The sequence below is a fragment of the Acanthochromis polyacanthus genome, chromosome 13 (assembly GCF_021347895.1).
Source record: "Acanthochromis polyacanthus isolate Apoly-LR-REF ecotype Palm Island chromosome 13, KAUST_Apoly_ChrSc, whole genome shotgun sequence".
In the NCBI taxonomy this organism is placed as follows: domain Eukaryota; kingdom Metazoa; phylum Chordata; class Actinopteri; family Pomacentridae; genus Acanthochromis; species Acanthochromis polyacanthus.
The window spans coordinates 30,566,810-30,588,822 of NC_067125.1; the positions used below are offsets into that span (position 1 = coordinate 30,566,810).

Genomic DNA, 22,013 nt, shown 5'->3' on the forward strand with positions numbered 1-22,013 from the left:
GTAATGAGAGCGAAGGATGAATAAAGAATGGAGCTCTCTATCTCTCTCGTGGTAAAGCTGTCAGTGTCATGTTTCCAGACACAGATCACTTCACCTCCATATCAATAAGGAGGTAACATGCAGCCCGTCTCCACCTACTGAGGCAGGAATATCCAGAAAACCAGTAAACAACAACACCTCTCTGAAGATGCACTCTTCTGTGGATATTTAATACTGTAGAGTTGAATATACCTTTTGTATAGTTATAAATGTGAAAACAGGTACCATCAGCTAAAGTCTGATTCTTGTTCTATCAGCCTTGACTGGTTGTCCTCATAAAACAAGTGAATAGGACTGGGCAATGCTTCCAGAATGCTCATTCTTCCTAAATATAATAGCAGTGTGGTATAAATAGACTGTATTTAAAGCTTAACCCTCTGAACCCAATACAGTTTGTGGGTCGTGGGGACAACTCAACTGTGCCTAGAAGTAGAGCGGACCCAAAAATGTTGTCTGTGCAGAATAAAGTTTAAACGCAATAAATCATTAAAAATAAGTTGAATTCCTTTGATTATTTATTTCACATTTAGAAACATGTAAATATTAAATGAAATATCAGGACTTTAAGCTTAAATTTAGATTGTTTTCCCAACTGAACGGCATGTGACAGTAGTTCAAAGACTGCCCAAAAGTTGAAAATCCAATAATTCTCTCTGTTTTGTTGTTAGTTTTCCTGTTCCTGGCTGTGATAAATGCTGTAACTTTTTGTCAGGATTTGTGGTTCAGAAGGTGTAGAAACAATATCTGAGCTAAATCTGATGTAAATGTGTTGATGTGTTTAAAATTTTACATTTTAAAAAAGTGGGTGCTGGATTTCAACAAACAATTTTCCCAGCCTCAGCTTCTGTGGTCCCATTCTTACAGTATTTGCGCCATAAGTTCCAGTATGAGTAAATAAGTGTTATATGACAAAATGCCAGCTGACAGAACTGTGTCACATATCACTTTGAATTCATATTTCAGTGATGTATGTGTCATTACTGTATCAGCCACAAGTCAAGATCAGCAGACTTTTGTTTACATAATACAAGAAAAATGCCAGCATGCTCAATCCTCTAACTCCTAAAACCTACTGAAGGGTCTGAAAGGCTTGTTACCTTAAATACGTAAAAAAAAACCAAAATACTCAATGACACATTCACCTTAACCAAATCTCAGCTTGAAATCATATTTCATCAAGATCTCTATATTTCAAGTCTCATTTTTAAAAAATGCAGAAAGTTCATTTGTTGATTAACCAGATTCTGTAAAGTAACAATGTTCTATGGTCCTTATTGCAACCGAGAAGTCATTAGTCAGTTGCAACTACCATGTGACACAAACTCTGTGATTCCCTTGAGCTGAACTGCAAGCTGTGTTTTTTAAAAAGTAAAATAAAATGATTGTAGTAAAGTATCTATCTAGAACCACCGTTTTCCAGTATTGGTGACACCTGTCGGTCTAGTAGATGTTGATTCCAGGTTTGTTTTTGTTTTGTTTTGTGTTCCGCTTTAGCGATGGCTCTGCTGATTTCATAGAAATGAATGACTTTATATTGCAGTGAAAAATATAAAGCTAGTAACAATATGTTAAGAGCTAAATACTTAGGATTAAATGTTAGACATGCAGAAACAAAGAATTGATATTTAACTCTGTTTACAGGCAGGAGGAGGGTCTTTGGAGAAATGCCTCACAATGCATACCAATTGTTGTATATTTTGCTGGTCTAGTAGTTCTTCCAATCAAGCGATGCATCAAATTACGATGGTATATGCACCATAGTGGATGTTTCAGCTACTCACCATTACCCTCTGCACTCTCAGATTTTCTCTGTAAAGGATCCTACATTAAAGCCCAGCTGTATGCAAAACACTATGCTGGAGTGCGTGACAACATCAAAAGTGACTGGAACAGAGTGCAGTATGTATCTCGATCCTGCCTTCATTTTTATCAGTAGCAGTGTTCTATTTTCACCCTAGAACTGTGGAATAACAGGCTGCATTGTGTGCTGATGGATGTTTCCTTTTCCATCTATGACGTCTTTGTGATTGTTCAGCAAAATTAACCTTATTGCCTTCACAGCTCTCGGTTAAACGTAACTTTGTTCGCACATCACCTGCCTGCACATCCATCAGAACAGTGAATGGTTTGTTGAAGGCCTTCAAGGGCAACCGCTTTGATAGAAAATAAAAAGTGACATTACAGGACCCCCTTTTATTCTGTAGCCAATCAGCGATGGCAGCTTGGCAACCTCCTGCTCCCTATCTTTATTTTCATAACCCGACAAAGAGCCGCTCTGTGAAGTTGCCGTCCTTTGTGATCTGTGACAAGCGCAATGGTAGCTGTCAGTGGAGAGGGAGAACATGAGCGCTGATGTGCTCTCTGAAGTAACGCTCAGCCTTTCATGTGGAGGCAGAAGAACCAAAGACCTGTCTGTGTGCCAAGCAGCGGCCAGCAAAGTGTAAGTGCAAGAGTATTAGCGAGCCTCTCTAATCCGCTGCCTTCACACAGGTCAGTCTCATTTATTATGAATGTGAAGTTCTGTGCAAAGGTCTTTGATATCAGGAAACAATTTAGAGCTGGCTGAGAGTCAACGTCTTGCGGGACCAATAAAAACACTTTTAATGTATTGCGAACTTCAGGTCAGCATGTGGTTCCTTATAAAATCCCCAGTAGGCCGAATTAATCCCAGGTGACTACCATATGAGACATTAGTGTGTCATTGCCAGAAGTGTGCCAGCTGTTTTCAGTTTCATAAGAAGCAAAGAAGGTCAGGTTTTAAGTATCATTGAAATTGGTATATTCCAGATATGCAACAACAGGTCATGATATCAGGAACATACCATCCTCCTCCCTCAATATCACATATAGAGTGTGATCAGATAATCAGTGAAACATACTCATAAATCAATAATTCTCTTTCTCCATGAAGGTCATGGAGATCACATGACTCACAATTAAACACAAGCGGGAACCTAAAACATTCTTTGCTCCAACACTTGAAGGTGCAGTTTTTCACCTGAGCTCAAATTGGCAGCTGTCAAGATTATCCTCACGTTCCATCCGGTGAGTCACGCTCTTTGAAAATGGAGTCTTTGGCAGCCGCCCACTTTTGCGCTATCAGGGGTAGACTGAGGTATTAGGGCACATTAGTCTCATTTCCAATTCACTGACTGGGCCAGATCGATTTCCTTCATTTTCATGCACAGATGGGATTAAATGGCCAGATTAAAGATGAACTCCTGGCAGTGTCCACCAGACAGATTTATCACTCTAAAGATGAACACAGATGCAGCGAGGCAGATACGACATGATTTTCCTCTTTAAACTCTGCATTCAGAGCCTGCCAAGTCTGTTAAAACTGGGAACTAATGTGCTAACTGGCAGTTTAAATTGAAAGATTCCTGCACTAATAGTTGTTTGGGCTGAAACTTTTGAAATGTCTTGGCATAACTGATGAAGGCCACAGCATGATACGAATGATAATTGTATGTTTTCTTGGTTATTTTTGCTGAATTTCAAGCAAAATAAAATCTGGAGCTGCCACACATGGTGATGGACCTCATAAAGTTTTTTGGCAGTTAATTTGGATTTCCTTTTTCTTCACAAGGTTTCCTGAAGCTGTGTGAGGTCCAGTAAATCACCTAGTGAGGTAGTTTCTCCTCACTGCGACAACACACTGTGAACACTTTTTTCCCTTACTTTGGGGAAATAGTGCCAAAAAAAAAAAAAAAAAGACTTGCGTCATCAGTAATTTCCTCCAGACCTGATTCCTTTGTGTACTTGTGTGCGAGTTAGTCCCTCAGGTGGCCACATTTCTGCCTCTTCATTTCCCTTCAGTTTGTCTGCAGAGATACCAGCTCCAACAATTGATGCAATGTTTTTAGTGCCTCATTTTCCCACATTGCTTTTCTTTCCAAACTGTGAAACTCTCACCAGCAGTCACAACACAGAGGCCGTGTTAATAAATATACTGTATATTTGCCATAGAAACACACATTGAAGTTAAGGCCGACAGTACTGTTTATTCTGTCAAGAGTCTCTTCAGCTTTGGGGGAATTTCTGATTGAAAAATGTAAACAAGTTGGTTTTCCCGAGTGCATTCTGTAATCCCACTGACTGTGATTCTCAAGAAGGGATTATATATAATTGGTTTGTATATCAGCTGTGACAGACAACACATGCTTTCTGATTTTGTGTCAAATTGTTTCTCATGAAGAGTGAAATAAGTCAAACTTAATTCTCTTGTAACCCCCTGAAACCCAAAACTCAGCAGCAGGTTTAAAAAGCATGTAATTATTTTGAAAATCACCAAAACTACAGTATTTATTGTAGCCATAAACTGTAAAAGGAAAAAGAATGGTTGGATTTTTACATTTCAGAGGGTAGTTGAACTTCTTGTGTGTGATATTTGGGGCTAAAAGGAAAAATTATATTCTATTTTATCACCATCATTTTATTCCATGTTTAATTTTAAAAATTGCTCTAACCAGATTCTATAAGAAAATTAGTGCTATGAGAACTTGGAAGAGTGTTATACACATTGATTACATTTTTTTAAATTTTTACAAAAAAAATCAAATAAATTAAACTTTTTTCTTTTTTATGATTTATGCTATAACATTTTATATAAAAGACATCTTTGAGTTCTCTACTTCTAGCTGTGGTTGTGCCGTTTCAATAGATGTTTCGGACTTTATACTGCAATTAAAAATGAGCCCACTTTAAGTAAAAATGTGACAGAAGCAAAAAAACACCCAGAAAAGGCACAATAAGAAGCCAGTCCACAGATTTTAAGACAACACTCTGCTTGGAATACTAAAGTTACATATATCTCTTCTCCTTCACTGAAGTCCAGAACTATGAATGTGCATATATTGTTCATTTTAATAATTTAGTGCAGGACACAGTATGTCTCCTGCTTTACTTTTCTTCCACAACCACTTAAGTTGCAAATGAGATCATGACTGGCATCTAAACTAGTTATGATCTCACAAATATATGCTTGTCGGTGCACGACTTCAACTCTGATTTGAGCACAGAGCCACTTTTCCCCTTCAGCAGATAAATGTAAGAACAGATATCCAGTGTCAAACATTTAAAGCAACAAATAAACACATTTTTCAGTGGAGCGAGTCTTTAAGTATCATGGGAAAGCAGCTGCAGTACCTGTGTAGCCCAAAGAGTTGTCATCTTCATGTTCGGACGTAGGAGCTGGAGTTGCCCCTTCGCTGGCACCATCCTGAGCGACTCCCGTCTCTGTCAACAATAACACCACAGGGACTGAGAAACTAGACGCATTCTGCCCACTTTCCACACCCACGGTCCAAACCTCCAGCCCTCTGCATCCCTGATACAGGCAGACGGCGAACACGCCAAGAAGCGCCGGGCTCCATCCTGGTAAACTCTGTCTGTGGCGGAGGAGTCCGAACACCCACATCCCAGCAAACATCCACAATCTCAACACTTGTTTTAAATCCAATTCATATGCCTTGGATGAACAGAATGATAACTTTTGCAGCTTCAATCAGTCGATGGGTAAAGATCCATCAGATTAACGTGTTGACAGAAGCTTCAGTTTTACTCTGGGCTCAGCAGGACGTCATCCTGTTGTCCTGTGTGGGGCTGGAGTGTGACTGTGTAGGTGTGAAACAGTCAAATCTACCATATCAACAGCCATAAGTGGCTGCACCCCTAAAGGAGCACATGGGCAGGACAGATGAGGGAGGGCCAGGGCACACTCTGCATGATTGACAACAGCACTCTGTATGCGCGCACACAGCCCTGATGCAAATACAATGATGCACCATTAATTGCTAATCAGTTCCTTTTGATTCGCCCTCGTCTTTGTGCCTGTGTCCTGGCCGGATTGACAGGTTGAGTGTGTGCGACAGGCGGCTCGAGGGCGGGACAGTGGGGGAGGAGAGGGAGAAGAAAGGCCAAGAGGGCCGGGGTGTATATGGCTTTCTGGGGAGACAGGAGGCCAACTGTGGCCTTATGATGGCTCTGTGTGAAATAAATCAGACTCAGACATGCCCATTCTCTTTGTATGTCACTGACAGGGGGTTAATTTGGGCTGGGTGGTTTGGGGAGGGGAGAAAAGGGGAATCTTAATCATCCAGCCCCTTTAAGCTGAGTGAGAGGCAGTCTGTCGGAAGTATCTGTTTCCTCAATGAGATCTGGCATCACTTCAGATAAATAGCAGACGGTGCAGACAGAATCGTTCATTGGAGAGTACTTTAGATCACCAGAGTGTGAAGAAGAAGGTGACCCATCTTTTCACCTGCTCCTCCCACCATTAGAAAATTGACAGTAAAAATCCATGCAATCTTTTTACACACAGCAATGACCTGAAATCACACGTTGCAGCAGCACTTAGAGGCATAAATAACAGAAAACACAAAGAAGACATTGAAAACGGAGTGATCATGCTCCCCTGCTGTGTCTGTAGTGATCCAATTAATGTGACAGTAAAAAGGGCTTCATGCTGAGAGAAACTTATTATTTGGCACTTCTCTGCCTGTATGTTTATCCCATCCGCAGCATCTGACTGACGACACTGCAGGAGAGCTGAGCCTCTGAGTCACACAAAAACAACCATGTCGTTTACTTGGAATCATGCACATGTATGAAGTGTGATGATACAAAAACATGTGAGATGAGAATGTGTCACACATGAAGCAACACACACAATCAACTGCAGATCTGTCTGACGCTTATAGCATGACACCTGCCAGATATATGCTGCGTTTTCAATTTGTTCTGACAAAAAAGTGTCTAAGCATTGACAGCAATTACAGGCGAGAACAAGGAGTCACATACAAATATGGAGTCTTCAATTTTTTATTACAAAAAGTAAAGAAACTACTATAAGAGCCATGTTCAAAATAAATCTAATTTACCGGTGACTGAATGCAAGATAAAAAGAACTTTGAACAACAAAATGCAAAAATTGTTAAGTCTTTAAATAGAGCATGACATTTCATTCTTGACACTGTAAATAAATAATAACTGTAACTAAGTATGAAGGATGTTTGGAAAAAAGCCTAATTTTCATCATTTTTAAGTAATCCAGTGGGTGTTTAGCCTAGGGAGAAACAGAATTTTCTTACACCATGAAGACAGACTTAATCCACTGAAATATAAAAAGCTTCCAGAAACTGAATTCACAAAAAGTTTGCTCAGTTATTAGACAGCATACACCAGCTGATGGTAAAAGTGAAACCAACGACCACTGAAAGAGCTGGTAAGTAACCTCTGAGTTAAGATCACTCTGTCAAACAAACCCTGTAGCCCAAAAATTGCTTCTATACAACTCAATTACATGTCAAGGAAAAATGTATTTTCTTTTATGTTTGATTGCAACAGAACACAAATACATTTCTAACCAACACATCTTTGCCGTTTTCTTTGGTTAACTGTTGCTCCTTTTGAGCCAATCAATCATATCAATAACTATAAGTGGCTGCACCCCTAAAGGAGCACATAGGCAGGACAGATGAGGGAGGGTACAAGGCTTGTTACCCTGGTAACCCAGAAAAGTGCTGAATTGCAAGTCAAATTATGTTATTTTCCTAAACCTAAAAAATATTTAGATGCCTAAACATAATCAAGCTTCTAACATCATTTGTCATTCTGAAAGCATCAGCCAAATGTAGTCACATAGTGCCTAAATCTATCCAAAGAGTGTGTGGAATCTGACAGTAAACAAGTAAAAACAAGAGTTAATTCGAATAAAAATGATCAGAAACTAGATGTTAACTATTTACTTCTGGATGATAGTTTTCTGAAAGTGTCCCTGTCAAAATGGAAGCCTTTTGGACTGCATCACAGGTGAAAAATATATTTGTTTCAAACCAAAAATGCAGTTTCCTTGTTAAAAAAAACAAAAAAAAACCCCACCAAAGACGCTTGGTCATCATCAACACTAACAATAATTTATTATAAGTTTAAGCATCAGGATACAATTCCTGACAAAGTGTATTTTATCTAATTTGCCCTCAAGCCCTGTCTGCTGTATTTGCCCTTTGTGTCTTTGTGTGGACTCTTCCTTTGATTCCCGGGGTGGTCCACACTCAGAGGTCCAATTAGAGACCACTTCAGAGTTCATTATTAGGAGGTGTACCCACCTGCCCCTGGGGTATCAGGATAAAGAACCAGCACCACAATGTTGCCTCGCTCTGCCCTTTTTAGCATCAACACTGCACCCAACACTAGATCCCCTGCCGGCTAATTAATGTGGCACATGTGCAGATAACTGACTACTTACCAAAAGATACAAAGGTCGGGTTGCCCCCCCCCCCCATTCCTCCCAGGCCCCAGATTTTAAGTCCTGGCCCCCTGAGTTCTCCTCTAACATGAGGGGCATCCTTTTTTTTTCCCCTCCATCATGGGCCTCTCTTCATGGCTCAGTTCATGCAGGCTTGTTTTCATACTGTACTGACAAATTATGAGGTTGACTAACTAGATTTGACTTGACTGGATGCGTGTTATGTGGTTGCGTGGACCCAATCAGCACATTAGCTCCTGTACAACCTGACATGACAGAGAACCTGATGTCTAACTCATTGCCCATGTAGTTGGAAGCTGTTTAGTTTGACAAACACTGCAAGCTCTTAATAGATGTGAAAGAAGAAGCTGGAGAGGCTAGCTCTTGTCTCATTGTTATTTTGTCAAGTATTGGCAGCAGTGCTCTGGCTCTGGCAGCCCATATAAGTGATGGATGAGCTTAAAATGATGAGTTTGGGGAGTCTGACTCTGGGGTTTGTTAACAGGACTGACTGATTATTTGCTGTAGGACAAGTTCCTTCACACGGGCTGATCAGAGAGGCGGCACATTTCTGTAAAAGACCCCTGGCAATTTCAGTGATTAAATTGGTTTCTTGGAAAAATGTTTTTCGCCAACATCTGTTTACTTTTTGCATGATGACAGAGACAAAGCATGAACAGCCAACAAGAATGCTAATTACAGGGCACAGCCGACAAGATTTCACTTCTTTCATTTGTAGCCTTCATTCTCAAAGCTGAACATTTAAATGAAGTCTTTGGTACAAAGAATCAAACCCATCACACCATCTTAAAAGTATCTTCATCATTTCAGACCTGCATTCAGGAGTCTTGGCTATTATTCAAGACAGACAAAGGAGGAAAAAGCACAAAAAGGGGTCTTTCAAAAAAGCTTGCTTCATCCGTTTCTGCAGCACCATTACACTCATTTCCATTTTGATAACACTTTTTTTGTTTTCTGCATGACTAATGGAGTTTTAATCAGGCCTTGAGATAATACATACATACACAGAGAGCACACTCTGCAAGAGAGAAAAAGTACAAAGTTAAAGTGAAGAAGTGATTATTGACTCTTAAAATAACTTCAGCTCTAAAAAAATTAAGAATAAATTGTGAGTGGTATCAGCCACATTTGACCAGAAAATTAAGATTCAAGTCTAGAGATAATTAATATACTATGTGAGTAAGAAGAATGTGTATCTGCCTGTAGCAAAAATAACAAATACTAATAGGGAATGCTGTGCTTTTAAGGAATATCATGATGAATACATTATCTGACTAGTTTTGATAAGAAGAAAAGCTAGTGGGGGGAAAGTTCTATAGATATAGTTAACCTCCATAACTGTGCATCTATATGAAGACATAGTGACTAAACTATTGAGACAGACGGCTTTAAAGAAACAGTTTGGCATTTTACGAAACAGATCTATTTGCGTTAGATGGCAAGATCAATAGCTCTCTACGGTCTTGTCTCATATATAAGGTGTGATCAAAAAGTTCCAACACTGGGTCTGTAAACAGCAAAAACCATGCTAAATTTAAACTCTGTTCCTTTTGAAGAAGTCTTCTTGTCCAGGGATACAGCACTCCTGCTACATTTGGGACTCTCTGAAATGTCCTCTCTGATCACTTGGAAGTATGTATTTCCAATTTTATCACAGACCTCAAACTTGCACAGATAGCAGACATAAAATTCTGTCATACTCCAAGACTAAAGAAGGGACATCATGTCAGCAGTATGATTGAGAGCATGTGTGCCATTTTCTTTGACATTGACAGGGTTGTGCATCGTGTATGTCAACACTGAGTCCTACTGTAATGTCACGAGATATCTGAGTGAGAACACTTGGTGCAAACAACCTGAAATGTGATGTGTATCATCCAAGTACCATCCTCTGGGGCTGAAAAATGAAGCCAGCACAGGGATGTTTAAATAAAACAAAACTGGAGTTCCCCGAATGGCCACTTGAGGCTAGATTCAAAACTGAGTTAATCCCCAAAGACCATCATTTTAAAATGTCCAACTTTACAGCACAAATAAGTTTACAGACTAGTACAGAAAACGCCTTTGGTCTCTCGAAACTGCACTGTACAGGAATTTTTGTATAACTCACCCATTCAAATTGTATTTTGACACTAAATTATGGATAACTAAGTACATCACACTTTAAGTGATAGGAAGGTATCATCACAGGACAGTGCTATGTCCAGAGATGTTTGCATGGCTTTCCTTAGCTTCACTTGGGCTCAACCTCCTGACTCATTTTTGGATTAACTGAGACTAAGGCAGACTTAGGCAAACCTATTGGTGGTGTCAAGAAAGGTTTGTCCATTTTTAGTAGAGGAAATCAAGTGTGTGTTGCAGATGGCACTTCATGTGCTTACAGAACAGTACCTTCGGGGAGCATTCAAAATGTGTCAGGAGGGCTGGGAGCAGTGAATTTCTGCACAAAGACACTTCTTTGATGGGCACAGGAGCCACATTTAAAGAAGGTACAGTTTTTGCTTCGTAAAGGTGCAGTGTTGAAACCTTCTGATCACATCTAATACATTAGTAGATGGAGTCAGCAGAAAGTTAGCTTAGTACAAAGACAAACGACACCGCTAATGGCCAAGAAGTAGGCTAGTCTGGTACATGACCTCCAGTAAAATCACATGTCATTTCTACACTTCTGTGTTTGTACAGGCTAAACAAAGACATGATCAATGGTAATTTGTAAGCTTCAGAGGTGCTGGTAAGCAGCGTTGATTACCTTAATGCAGAGCTGAGCCAGCTTTTCCCCCCAAGTTCCCAGTCTTTATGCTGAGCTAAGCTAACTGGCTAGCTTCATATTTGCATATCAGCATGAAAGAGGTGACAGTCTTCTTATCTAACACAACTCAGCATCCTTCCGCAAATGTCGGAATATTGTTTAAAGGCAAGAAAAACACTGGACTCAGAATAAAAAACAAAGTCTCAATTCACTCAGTTGTGCAGCAGCTGTCGTGAGAAAGGGGAGCAAATGACTCACACATGTACTTTTGGCATCGGCTGTGCAGACTGATGAGCTCTTAACTTTCATCATGTAGGAAACTCAGCCTCCACAAACACAGTAAAGTGTATTAATAGCTAACTGATAATACCTTTAACTCCAAGCACGAAATAATTATATGCCACAGTCATGTACCATATTATGAATCCCACAGGAGAGGAAAAAAAACTACATACGATGACATGTATCATTACTCTATATATTTAAAGTTGCACCGCCTGGTCCTCTTCATAGCCTGCCAATAAAAAAAGTCTTTGCTTTTAACCTTATCTGTGATGGATTAAAATAAAATTTAATAACTGGTTAAGGCATACTGACTGGTTAATTGGTATGCTGCAAGAATAACTTACATACTGGAAAATCATAGACACATTTTATGTGTTTTTCAATAGATTGTGGATGTGTTAGTCAAAGAATGAGAGGGAGAGAGAGCACGAGAGGGAGTCCCAGTTTAACTTCACACACTGCTCTTATGCTTTCAACAGCTATTTAAGATTTTAGCTATGAAATTGACAGTGACAAGCTGCAATAATTACGACTGAATTAGTTCCCATGTGTGAACTGCAGTGAAAAGCACATTTTAGCAAATGTTAACATCACCTAGCTCTGCAGATACTTTCAGCAAAGCCCTGTGATGTGCTCAACAGTCACAGTTTCATTGCTCCAACTGAAGGAAACTTCAGAGCAATGACAAACAGAAGTATTCTAATCAGACTTGCCAGTTTGTGAGTGAATGGATGCACACACAGGATTTTACTGTTGACAGTTACACCACAGTTGTATGTATTATATCTTTTCCCAAACACGGTTTCGTTGGTTACAACACCCACAGTAAATACATGCACGTCAATCCTCGAAGCTGGAATGTGACTCATCCACGAATGCATGATTGGCTGATTGTTGTTAAATAAAAGCGCAAATGTCAAAGAAGAAATATGTGCCAGTTCACTCACTGATAGATTTGCTCGGGGGCATCAGCAACCAACCACAAAAAAGAAAAACAGTGAGACAGTTCCAGGACAAATAGTGCTGATTGGCTTGAAGGGTGCTAAATATTGCATGGTCACTCCACTGAGCTTCTTTGCAATCGCTCAGCACCAGGCAGAATCACAGTGAGTAAGCAGCTCAACACTAACAGTCTCAGCTGCTTTCAGGGCAGTTTTATCCCCAGTGAGTGTGTTAAATTCAAAGACAGACTTTAGTGGATCGCTTTTCATGGATATCTTATTCCCACACCTTTGCATTACGTAACATGTATTATTATGCTTACTTCAAACTTTGCTTCTCGGCTTTGTTTAAAAACCACTGATGTCAAAGGAGTTCAAAGCCTGCGAGGAGTCTGAACTTGCTCTGACATCCCAGTGGGGCTGAGGCAGGCAGACTCCATGCTGCCAAAAGCCCAGATGTCCATCTTTGTGACACTGGAACACTTTTTTCCTTGCCAGAGAGAGACAGATTGGAGGACAGGGAATAGAAAAAGAGAGTTGCTTCTCTTAGGTAAGAAAAATAAGATCTTTGAAGAATTTAAAGTGCTGTAGCCAAGGTGAACAGCACCTGAATGCTTGTTATGTATTAGTCTGTTCTGTCGTCTGCAGCTCATGGTCATGACTCAGAAGGAGCTTGTCAACATCCACACCAGCGCAGCCGGCAGACTAGTGACCTTCTATGACTCCTTACTGCTCTAAAATCTATCTTGCAGCGTTTCTACTCAGCACTTCACTCCAGTACCATGAGATTCTCTTGAGTAATGACAGCTAGTACTTGTTTTCTGATGCTTTCTCTTGTTTTATTTGCAAAATAAATAAATAAGTCTCCATCATTCTTCACAGCCCCAATTACAGGAGATAAAAGGAGAGAGAAACTGGAGGCTTATGACTATAGCAAATGAGTTTAGAGGGCAGTGGAGCAGATAATTCAGACCGCACTTCAAGGCTGTGGCAAATTAATGACAATCTACAACGATGCCATCCTTCCGTGCTCTTGATTTGCTTAAACAGGCACATGTGCTCTAAACACAAACACACACACACACAACTTGAGTATAGAAAGAGCCTTCAAACTCAATTCACATATGTTTCTCGTATAATCTCTAAAAATTCCATCAATATGTTAATGTGAACATTCTTTCCCAAACCTAGAAACCCAAAAAACCTCTAATCTGTCATCCCTCCAGCAACATTTTATGGAGCTGCTCTGTTGACAAAGTCTGACTTTCCAGGCAAAGGAAAGTTTTTCGAGTTTTTATGCTCAAATGAGATGTGGTGTTTAATCAGAAACGTGACCATAACGCTTGAAATGCAACTCCAGGACTTGTTTAATGTATTTAAAATGTGACCGCCCTCGTCACATTTTTAAAACGATGTAAAGACTTGATAGCTGTTTATCATCCGCAGTTCACCTGTGCCCTCAGTTCCTGATAAAGTGGCTGGTAAAAGCCCAGAGGCTGTTTGTGCCATTAACATGAGCCAAGGGGAATTCTGGAACTTTTTTAATTAAAGATGCAGAGAGGGGAAAAGATTCACCGCTGATGTGTAACCTCTACCGTCTTTGATGTTGTGACACCCGGCTTTCAGTTCACACCAGGCACACCTATTAATATCTTTCTTCTCTCAAGCTGTGTTATGGTCAAAACAAATGAGCAAATGCCAAATGCATCTTGGTTTGGCAACGTTTGCTGAATAGCTTCCACTGACATGCAATTATTTCTTCACATGATTTTTTTTTCCTGACCTCCACTTTAAAATAAGGAACAACAGACAATAGAGCATCTGTTTAAAATATGGTGATGTATGTATTTATCGCCATAGTTTCTTTATCTCCAGACTCTCTCCCTATATACTGTATTTTATAAAAGATCAGGTCAGGTCTATGTACACTGAAAAGATTTTGTTTTTAAGAGTTTCTGTTACACTTTCCAAACAATTTACTGTTATTTTACAGATTTTTCTTGTTCTGTCAAATTATAGAAAATAACTAGCAAAATCACAGAACAAGTATTTATTAGTTGAAACGAGTATAACAAATAAAAATAAAAATAAAAATATCCACATTAAAGTTCTGTATTTGTACAAATAGTAATTCTTAATGTTTTGACCACAACCTGCAGTGATTCATTGCTTTAAAACAGAATATATATATATTAATTACTAAAATTTGTTTGCTATTTGAAACAATCGCGTATATAACGGTTATATATAAAATGGTAAATACCTAAAAAAAAAATTTAGAGATGTTTCCAGTTGTTTGAAATTACAGAAATAAGTTGCAATATCCTCAACAAAAAAGTATTAATTTCCATGTTAACTGTACAAAAAACAGACCAAAACTGAACAGAATTTCCACATTAAAAATCTGCATTTTTAATTTACGTTTTTGTAACATACAGCCCAAGGCCATAAGTTTGGACACAACAGACTTATGTCTGTTTTGATGTCTATCACAGAACATAACTAATATTTTTTGACAGACCAGTTTAATTAGTCAACAAATTAACAAGGGATAGAATATTATCAATAAATTCCAACAATTGGAACAACTTTGTTCTCAAAACTAATATTAGAAGAAATAACAAAAAAATGCAAGTACTTTCACAACCGAATTGGTAAGAATAACAAAATGACACCAAACTCTTTGATGTTTTTTTAAATACGAACTTAATATAGTTCTCAGGAGTTGTGTATTATCACCCAAACACTTCAGTATTTGTGGTATTTTCTAAGATTCACAAGCGTCATCGGTACTTGTGTCCAAACTTACGGCCATGGCTGTAGGACCATAAAATTATGATGTTCTACTGTAATTAATTCAAACAAGATGGCATTGTTCTAAAGATTTTATTTTTACAGGATTACAGGAATCTCCTTTTGTTTTCCTGGCAGTCTTGGCTGCCCAAAAATTTCCTTCCTTTTGTTGACAGATTTTTTTTAAGGAGTGTGTTTCATTATTGCCCACTTTTATACAACACTATGCAGTTTAACATATTCAGTGGAAAGCTTTGAAGTTGAGAGATGGAAGTAGTTTGAAGCTGACTTTAATCATGTAGACTAAAATTCAAAGCACACATGTAAACTTCACATGTGGCGGGCACAGAAAGCCTTAAATCCAATCAAACTGCACTTTAATCACATGCAGCAGTCTCAGTCTGCAGCCAGCGCATCTGTGAGACTGCACTTACATGTAAGCAGAAGCCCAAGGTATTTTTGAACAATAGCAGTTTAGTAATGACTTCCAAGCAATGATTCTGTTCATTTTCTGTGATTGCCCATGTCACAGTTCAGTCACCATCTGATCTGAAGTCAAGCAAACTGAACAAACAGCGGCACTATCTCCCATTCCAGCCTCTCTCCCCCTCTGTCTACACAAACACTGTCATTCCACCACGGATTGGTGCTTGTCAGCAGAAACATGTGTATGCTAATTTTGCTGGAGCACACGCTAACCATTCACAGTCCAATGAGAGAGTGCAGATAAACAACTCATGCTCTCAATATGTCTAGCTCTGATTAGAAGAGATGAAAATGAGGCCCGGGAGACTATGTGTGTAAGAATGTTGGCAGGCAGGCAGCCAGTTTCTCAACAGTCTTGAAACTAACAACCTCTGTAGACATCAAGATCAATATAGGCAGCTTCGGTAGCAGAGTCTGTGTCAGGATCTCAAAGCTTTCTGCGACATATCCACAGATGTGTAAAGTAGTTGGTGAAACCACAGGGGGACTGTAAAGGTGGTCTAATCATCAGGGATGACACAAAAATCTTGCTCCTCTTTCTGTTGTTCCAAGTCAAAGTAGTTTACAGCTGAGACGAGGATAAAATGTCAACAAGCCCGTGGCCAGGCTTTGATTTCGGTCTATGTCACGCTGGAAAGGATACCCAGACGTCTCTCAAGTGTGTCAAAAAGTCTTGCATATTTGGGATGTCAATTTACTTCAGAAAATCCAGGATTAGTGTTTGAAACATCACTGGAAAAGAATGCAGGAGAAAGTTGTTAGTAAGCCAGCCATGATTAACCCATTTGTGGTCTTGACTGTTGTTCAAAGAACGCCTTTGGCATCGTCAGGATAGTTGTTTGCGCTAAAAGAAAGGACAAATGATGTGTTAAAATGCACAGAAATGAATTTCATTAGGCTTGTCAAGTGGAAAGGGGCTTAGGATGAAGGAAATCTAGTCTGCATCACCTCGAGCAAGTTTCAGTCAGAATTCTTGAGGATAAAGGATAAATCAGATTTACAATGTGAGAACGCACTGTGTGCATTCTCTGACAGGTTAAGCCATACATTTCTCCCACTGAAACTCAGAGGAAAGAGGTTGTAAAGCACTCAGGTATTTTGATTTTGAAAATGTCTGGAGGATGTTAGGAAAAGATATCAACCCCATCACCCCGGAAAAAATAAGAAAGTGACTAATATTGAGCAATAAACGGTTGCTGACAACATGACCTCAAATATACCAGAATTCTTCTTGTGCCTCATTAAATCAAAGCTTGTTTCCACCTGATATGCTGCCACGGGGTGTTCAGATGACGACATAATTACAGGCTATAAAACAATTCCGAATATTTCATTAAGCTTTGCCATAAGTCATTTCAGTGCAGAGACATTTACACAGTGAGGGTGTCAAGAATAAATAACTTTAAACGTATCCATTATCCTACTCTCAATATCATTAACAAAAGTATGAAGTACATCTGAAAATAAAGAGAAATGGATGTAAAGCAGTTGTGAGATCCAAATATTTGGAGTCATTTGGAAAATGCAGCAAGTCTGGCTTCATATGGGACCAAAGGAAGTCTTGTTTGTTAATTTGCTACCTCCTAAATGCACTGAGACATTTTTTCAAACCACAAATGCATCAACTTTTGCTTAATCTTATTCAATTATTGCATTAGACAGCCGTCTTGATAATCTGCAGAAGGAAACTATATATCTTCAAAAATAATAAAGAACTAACTGCTGCCACTACTTAAAGAAAAATCTAATCTAATGTGTATAATATATTACTCGACTTGTATTGAATCAACCCTGCCAGCAAGGGCTTCTCATACTTTGTTTCTGATGCATTTTTCTGGCTAGAAAGCAGTGGTGTCAATTCACACAAGGGAGTGTCGAGGCACCAGAGGGCCAGAGGCTGTGAGAAGCAGATCGTAAATCCAGAAAAGGCAAGAAATGCAACAAAGGACAAAGAGCAACTCTCCACACCTCCTGTCAGTGCACACAGCCCTCCCTCCTGTCACCCCTTCAACACACAAAATCAGCTAAATTTATTAGCGGCAGGTGACTTTCTGGATTGCCGCTCGACTATGGAGTGATGTGCTACAGGCAGGGTATTGCATTACCATCTGTTTGTGTTAAGCTTAAACATATAAAAAGTGCGTTTTATTCCAGAGGAACCAGGCATTCTGTCGCTGAAAGTCAGAGAATGTCCAAAAAGTGGTCGCACACAACACAATGGCTAATGTAATTGTTCATGCTTACTGCAGTAAATCCACGGCGCTGTAAATCACGCCAAGACACCAACAACATTTTGTTACATTTGAGAGGGCAAAAAGAAAGGGGGAAACAAACCCCATGGTGTCAGACATCTGGTGGTAATATGTCCCAATAGTGCCTTCATGTGGTTTGAGACTATTTCTGTGCTCTTTCGCTTTTATTTCAGTGTAATCTCAATGTTGTTTCAAGCATTCAGTGAAAACTAATCTAGAAATATTCTAATATTCTTCAAAATTCTGTGTAGGAGTGGGAGAAATGCAGTCAAATAATCAGCGTATGTTCAGTAACACCAACATTGTCTCATTCCAGATTTTCAATTAGCAGATTAATTAGAGAGGTTCATTTTCGGTTTTATGGCGTGAGGCTCCACTGCAGGTCTTCATTAGAGCTGATTGGAGTTGCTGCCACAGCGGGCCTCTCACAGAGTCATAAGTTGTGGGTGATTCCTTATTGTTCTGCTGCTCACACTGCACTTATAAAAGTCAGTAATATATTGATGTCTTGGCCTACAGCACACAATGATGATGGTAGAGCGAGACATCAATATTTCATTTTTCCAGTCAGCCAGCATCTTCCAGGATGTTAAAAACACAAAACCAGGCTACATGTTGGAGATAAAATATGCTAAAGTGTCATTTTCTGCAGTTATATGTTAGTTTATTGTTTCATATGGTGACAGTGAAGCTCAATTTAACATCAGGAGTGTAATTCTGCATTCCCTATGTGATGCCAATTGACGTCGACTTAGAAACTCCCCCGTCTGACTGTGTTGTGGAAACACATGGCTTGAATATCTCCACGCTGTTGCAAAACACAAGTTCACAGTGCCAAGCGATGGATTCCCATCATGACTGTGCTGATGTTGTTAGACAGAGCTGATGATTGTTGTAAGGAAATGATGTGTGTGAATGCTGTGTCAGCGGGGAATGGATGCTGATGCACAGACCCTCTTCAACCACTGACACAGCTGGATTGTGCTTACACTGGTGTGTATCAGCCATGCAGACAGCAGACTTGGACTGGTTATTGAGCTGATTTACTCAAACAGTCTGCGGGAGTAAATATGTTTTGTCAGTTCAAAAGGATTCAAAAAATAGTGCAAGTACAGCATGGAATGTGTGACAAGACACATACAATCATTCAAATAAAGCTGCCACTCGTTTCATGTTTACATTTAGATGTGAAGTCAGATGCCATTAAATTGCTGTAAGTGATTACATCAAATTACTGCAGCAAAGCAGGAAAGTCCCTGCTTCTATTTTCTGCTTGTGTAGCACAAAGTTGTGCAATAATCTCTGGTCAATAGTGAGACCAAGATGTGTTTGAACCAGTCGTAACAACAGCGAGCCTTGAGCGTATAGATGTTCTGCTCTCCGGAGGTGTGAGGTCTCTCCTATAATTACCACTTCATCAGTGGAGTAAAGGGAAAACAGAGGCTCCAGCAGATTTCAGTCCGGGCTGGTAAACAGCTTGCTGGCTCTTTGCTGTGGTTGGACGGTGGGCTTTGCTGCTGTCAGCCAGACGGACTGCTTGTCCTATATGTGCGCATTTATGTGTGGATGCCCTAAAGTATGTATTTCAGAAAACCAAAGGCGAGGCTGTCTCATCAGCAAAAATGGTAATGAAAGAGTCGAGAAATGGTACTTTAAACTGAACTCATTCTGTCAAATGAGAATATTTAATATGGATGCAGAAATCTGCAGTCTCAAATATCTCTCTTAAACAAAGGCAGGAAGGATTGAGCTGGAAATTTCTTATTGTATCACCAGCAGGGGAAAGTATTTGTCCTCATTTGTCTGAAATCATTTTTTTCAGCCACTATTTAATTTTCACCCTGTTGTTTTCACCCTCTGGTAATTCTACAGAGCTGCAGAGCTTGTTCTTGGTTCCAACACCGTTGGTCTGGTGAAACTGTAGATTTAACCATGTTCCTCTTCTAATACACTTGGTATTGGAAGTTTTCCATCACTTTCCAATGAGACACTTCACCCACAAGGTTTAACACTTCCTGTACAGAATGACCAGCATCACCAATAAGAGGGGATTGGAAATTACAGGAAAAAGTCATGATTTTTTCCTTCCTTTTTTAAAAAAAAAAAAAACTTAAGCTATTTGGCTATTAAAATTTCTTGTGCTTGCATTTGGATCCAGAAAAAGCAGCACATCATTGTTTGGTAGCCAACTCATTACTAGGAAAAGCCATATTTTCATGTGTGATCCAAACTATTCAAGCCTATTTTTAAAAATAAAACAACAAAAAATACTCCGTATAGCACATTCACACCAACAAAACTGAAAACATTTTCACTGTAATTCCCACAATAGTTTATATAAATGGTATCACCATTATTGTTCACACTAAAGCAATCTTTCGCAAACAATAACACTTAACTTCTAATTTCTCTAAGGTGCGTTATACTAGATTATTCGAGTACCAGCCAGTTTGGGTAAATAAATAAATAAAATGTCAGCCGCCTAATATCATCTCCATTATCCATAGCTTTAATTGTTATGAATGTAGTCTGATGCTGTTATGCAAATACAGCTTCTCAGCATGAAAGCTAACAGAAGTGCCCAGAGTGGCTGAAGGTCTACTTGGCAAAGAGGCATTAAAGAAGTGGGTGTTCAGTCTAAAGCAGAATACAAATGAGAAGTAAAAGCACATGTTTTATTTCTTCCCATTTTATTCGTCTCACATCCAGATGTGGAAACTGGGTTCAACTGTATGTACAAACATTTGCCTATAAAATCGTTGAAGAGAAAGTGTCGTGAAAAAGGAGGAATAAAACATCAAGGAGTGGCACCATTTGATTTTAACCTCTAAAGCCCTGCCTCAGCACTTAAGGACCCTTTGACCCGGCATATCCTCTGAATCCCAGATCCTGTGCTTTGGCTCAGGCCCACGCCTGTCAGAGACCCAAATTTATGGAGCATGTCTGATCACGGTGTCCACCTGTTTTTTCACTTCTCTCTGCTGAAAGTTTCAATTCTTCTCATAATTCACAGGATACAAGGTTGTTTTCTTCAACAAAAAACCAAAGACTGTATCTCTCAGTGCAATAAAAAGTGAATACAGCAACTTCCTGTGCAAGACTGTACAGTAAGCACAACTCAGCCACATAACACTCTTAGATAACACATTAGTAGGTACTGAATCATGCTTTACAACAGAATCTGTACAAGGTTTTCCCTATACTGAAGGAGAATATTTTGGTATTGTGTTGAGTGAATATTCAGACATCACTGACACTGAGGTTCCCTTTGAAAACAGCTTCCCCTCCTTTGTTTTTTCATCTCACAGAATTCACTGACCTTCCACAGCTTTGGTTCCGACCTTGTGCATGTGGCATGCAGTAATTGAAAGTCTCAGCTCACAGTTAGCTAATTAAAAAAAATGTCTGTACCTCCCTGAGGCTTGGATATAGAGAGAAATAGGATGAAGAACATATCTGAGAGAAGGGTGAGCACAGAAAGAGCAAAAAAAAAAAAAAAAAAACAGCAAAAAGAAAAGATTTGAACAGTGATTTCAACAGAAGATAGGAGTGAATAATGAACTTTAGCATCTTATTTATCTTTCCAAATATTAGATTTGGAAAAGTGAGTGATGTATTTGGAGAAAAATGTCTCAGAGTAGGAACAAAGATTTAGAGATCTGATTCTCAGGGGACTCATTTTAAATGTGATGCATTCCTTAAACACAGTGAAGCATCTCCAATAATTGTTCTACACTCTTGCAAGCGTCTACTGGTTTGGGTTTCGTTTCTGATGACTGTGTGTCTGTGGTTGAGACTGTCTGGTCTCCATCTGGCCTCTGACCCAAACCACATGATCCAGTCCTCCGCTCATTAGCACTCATTTCTTCCCTCAAACTCCACCAGGCTTGTATTGCCATCTATTGGATGCAAGAGCTCATATCCCAGCTTATGCAACTCCTATGGAAAATAATTTATGCGAGCTGCAACTTAAATGGTATTTTGAGTACAGAGTTGCAAACACAAAGCACAAACTTTCTTACTCATCAGTCAAGGCAAATGAATCCAGAGACATATACAGGCCAAAACCTACTGTTTGCAGGCAAAACTTCTAAAACCACACTCTCCCAGATAATTTGTCATCGCAGTCATCCAGGCAGCACTATTTTTGTAACATAAGAAAATATGGCTATATATCAGTCAGCTTATTTACTTTTCTT

The 22,013-nt window shown here is 39.4% G+C and overlaps 1 protein-coding gene across 1 annotated transcript in view; it reads right to left on the reverse strand.

Moving 5' to 3' along the window:
• The window catches only part of robo1 (roundabout, axon guidance receptor, homolog 1 (Drosophila)), a 240,165-nt gene that overhangs the window by 145,431 nt on the left and 72,721 nt on the right, over positions 1 to 22,013 (reverse strand). Inside the window, 1 exon segment of the mRNA XM_022192120.2 lies at positions 5,188 to 5,277. Within this exon segment, the coding sequence (XP_022047812.2) occupies positions 5,188 to 5,277 (90 nt within the window).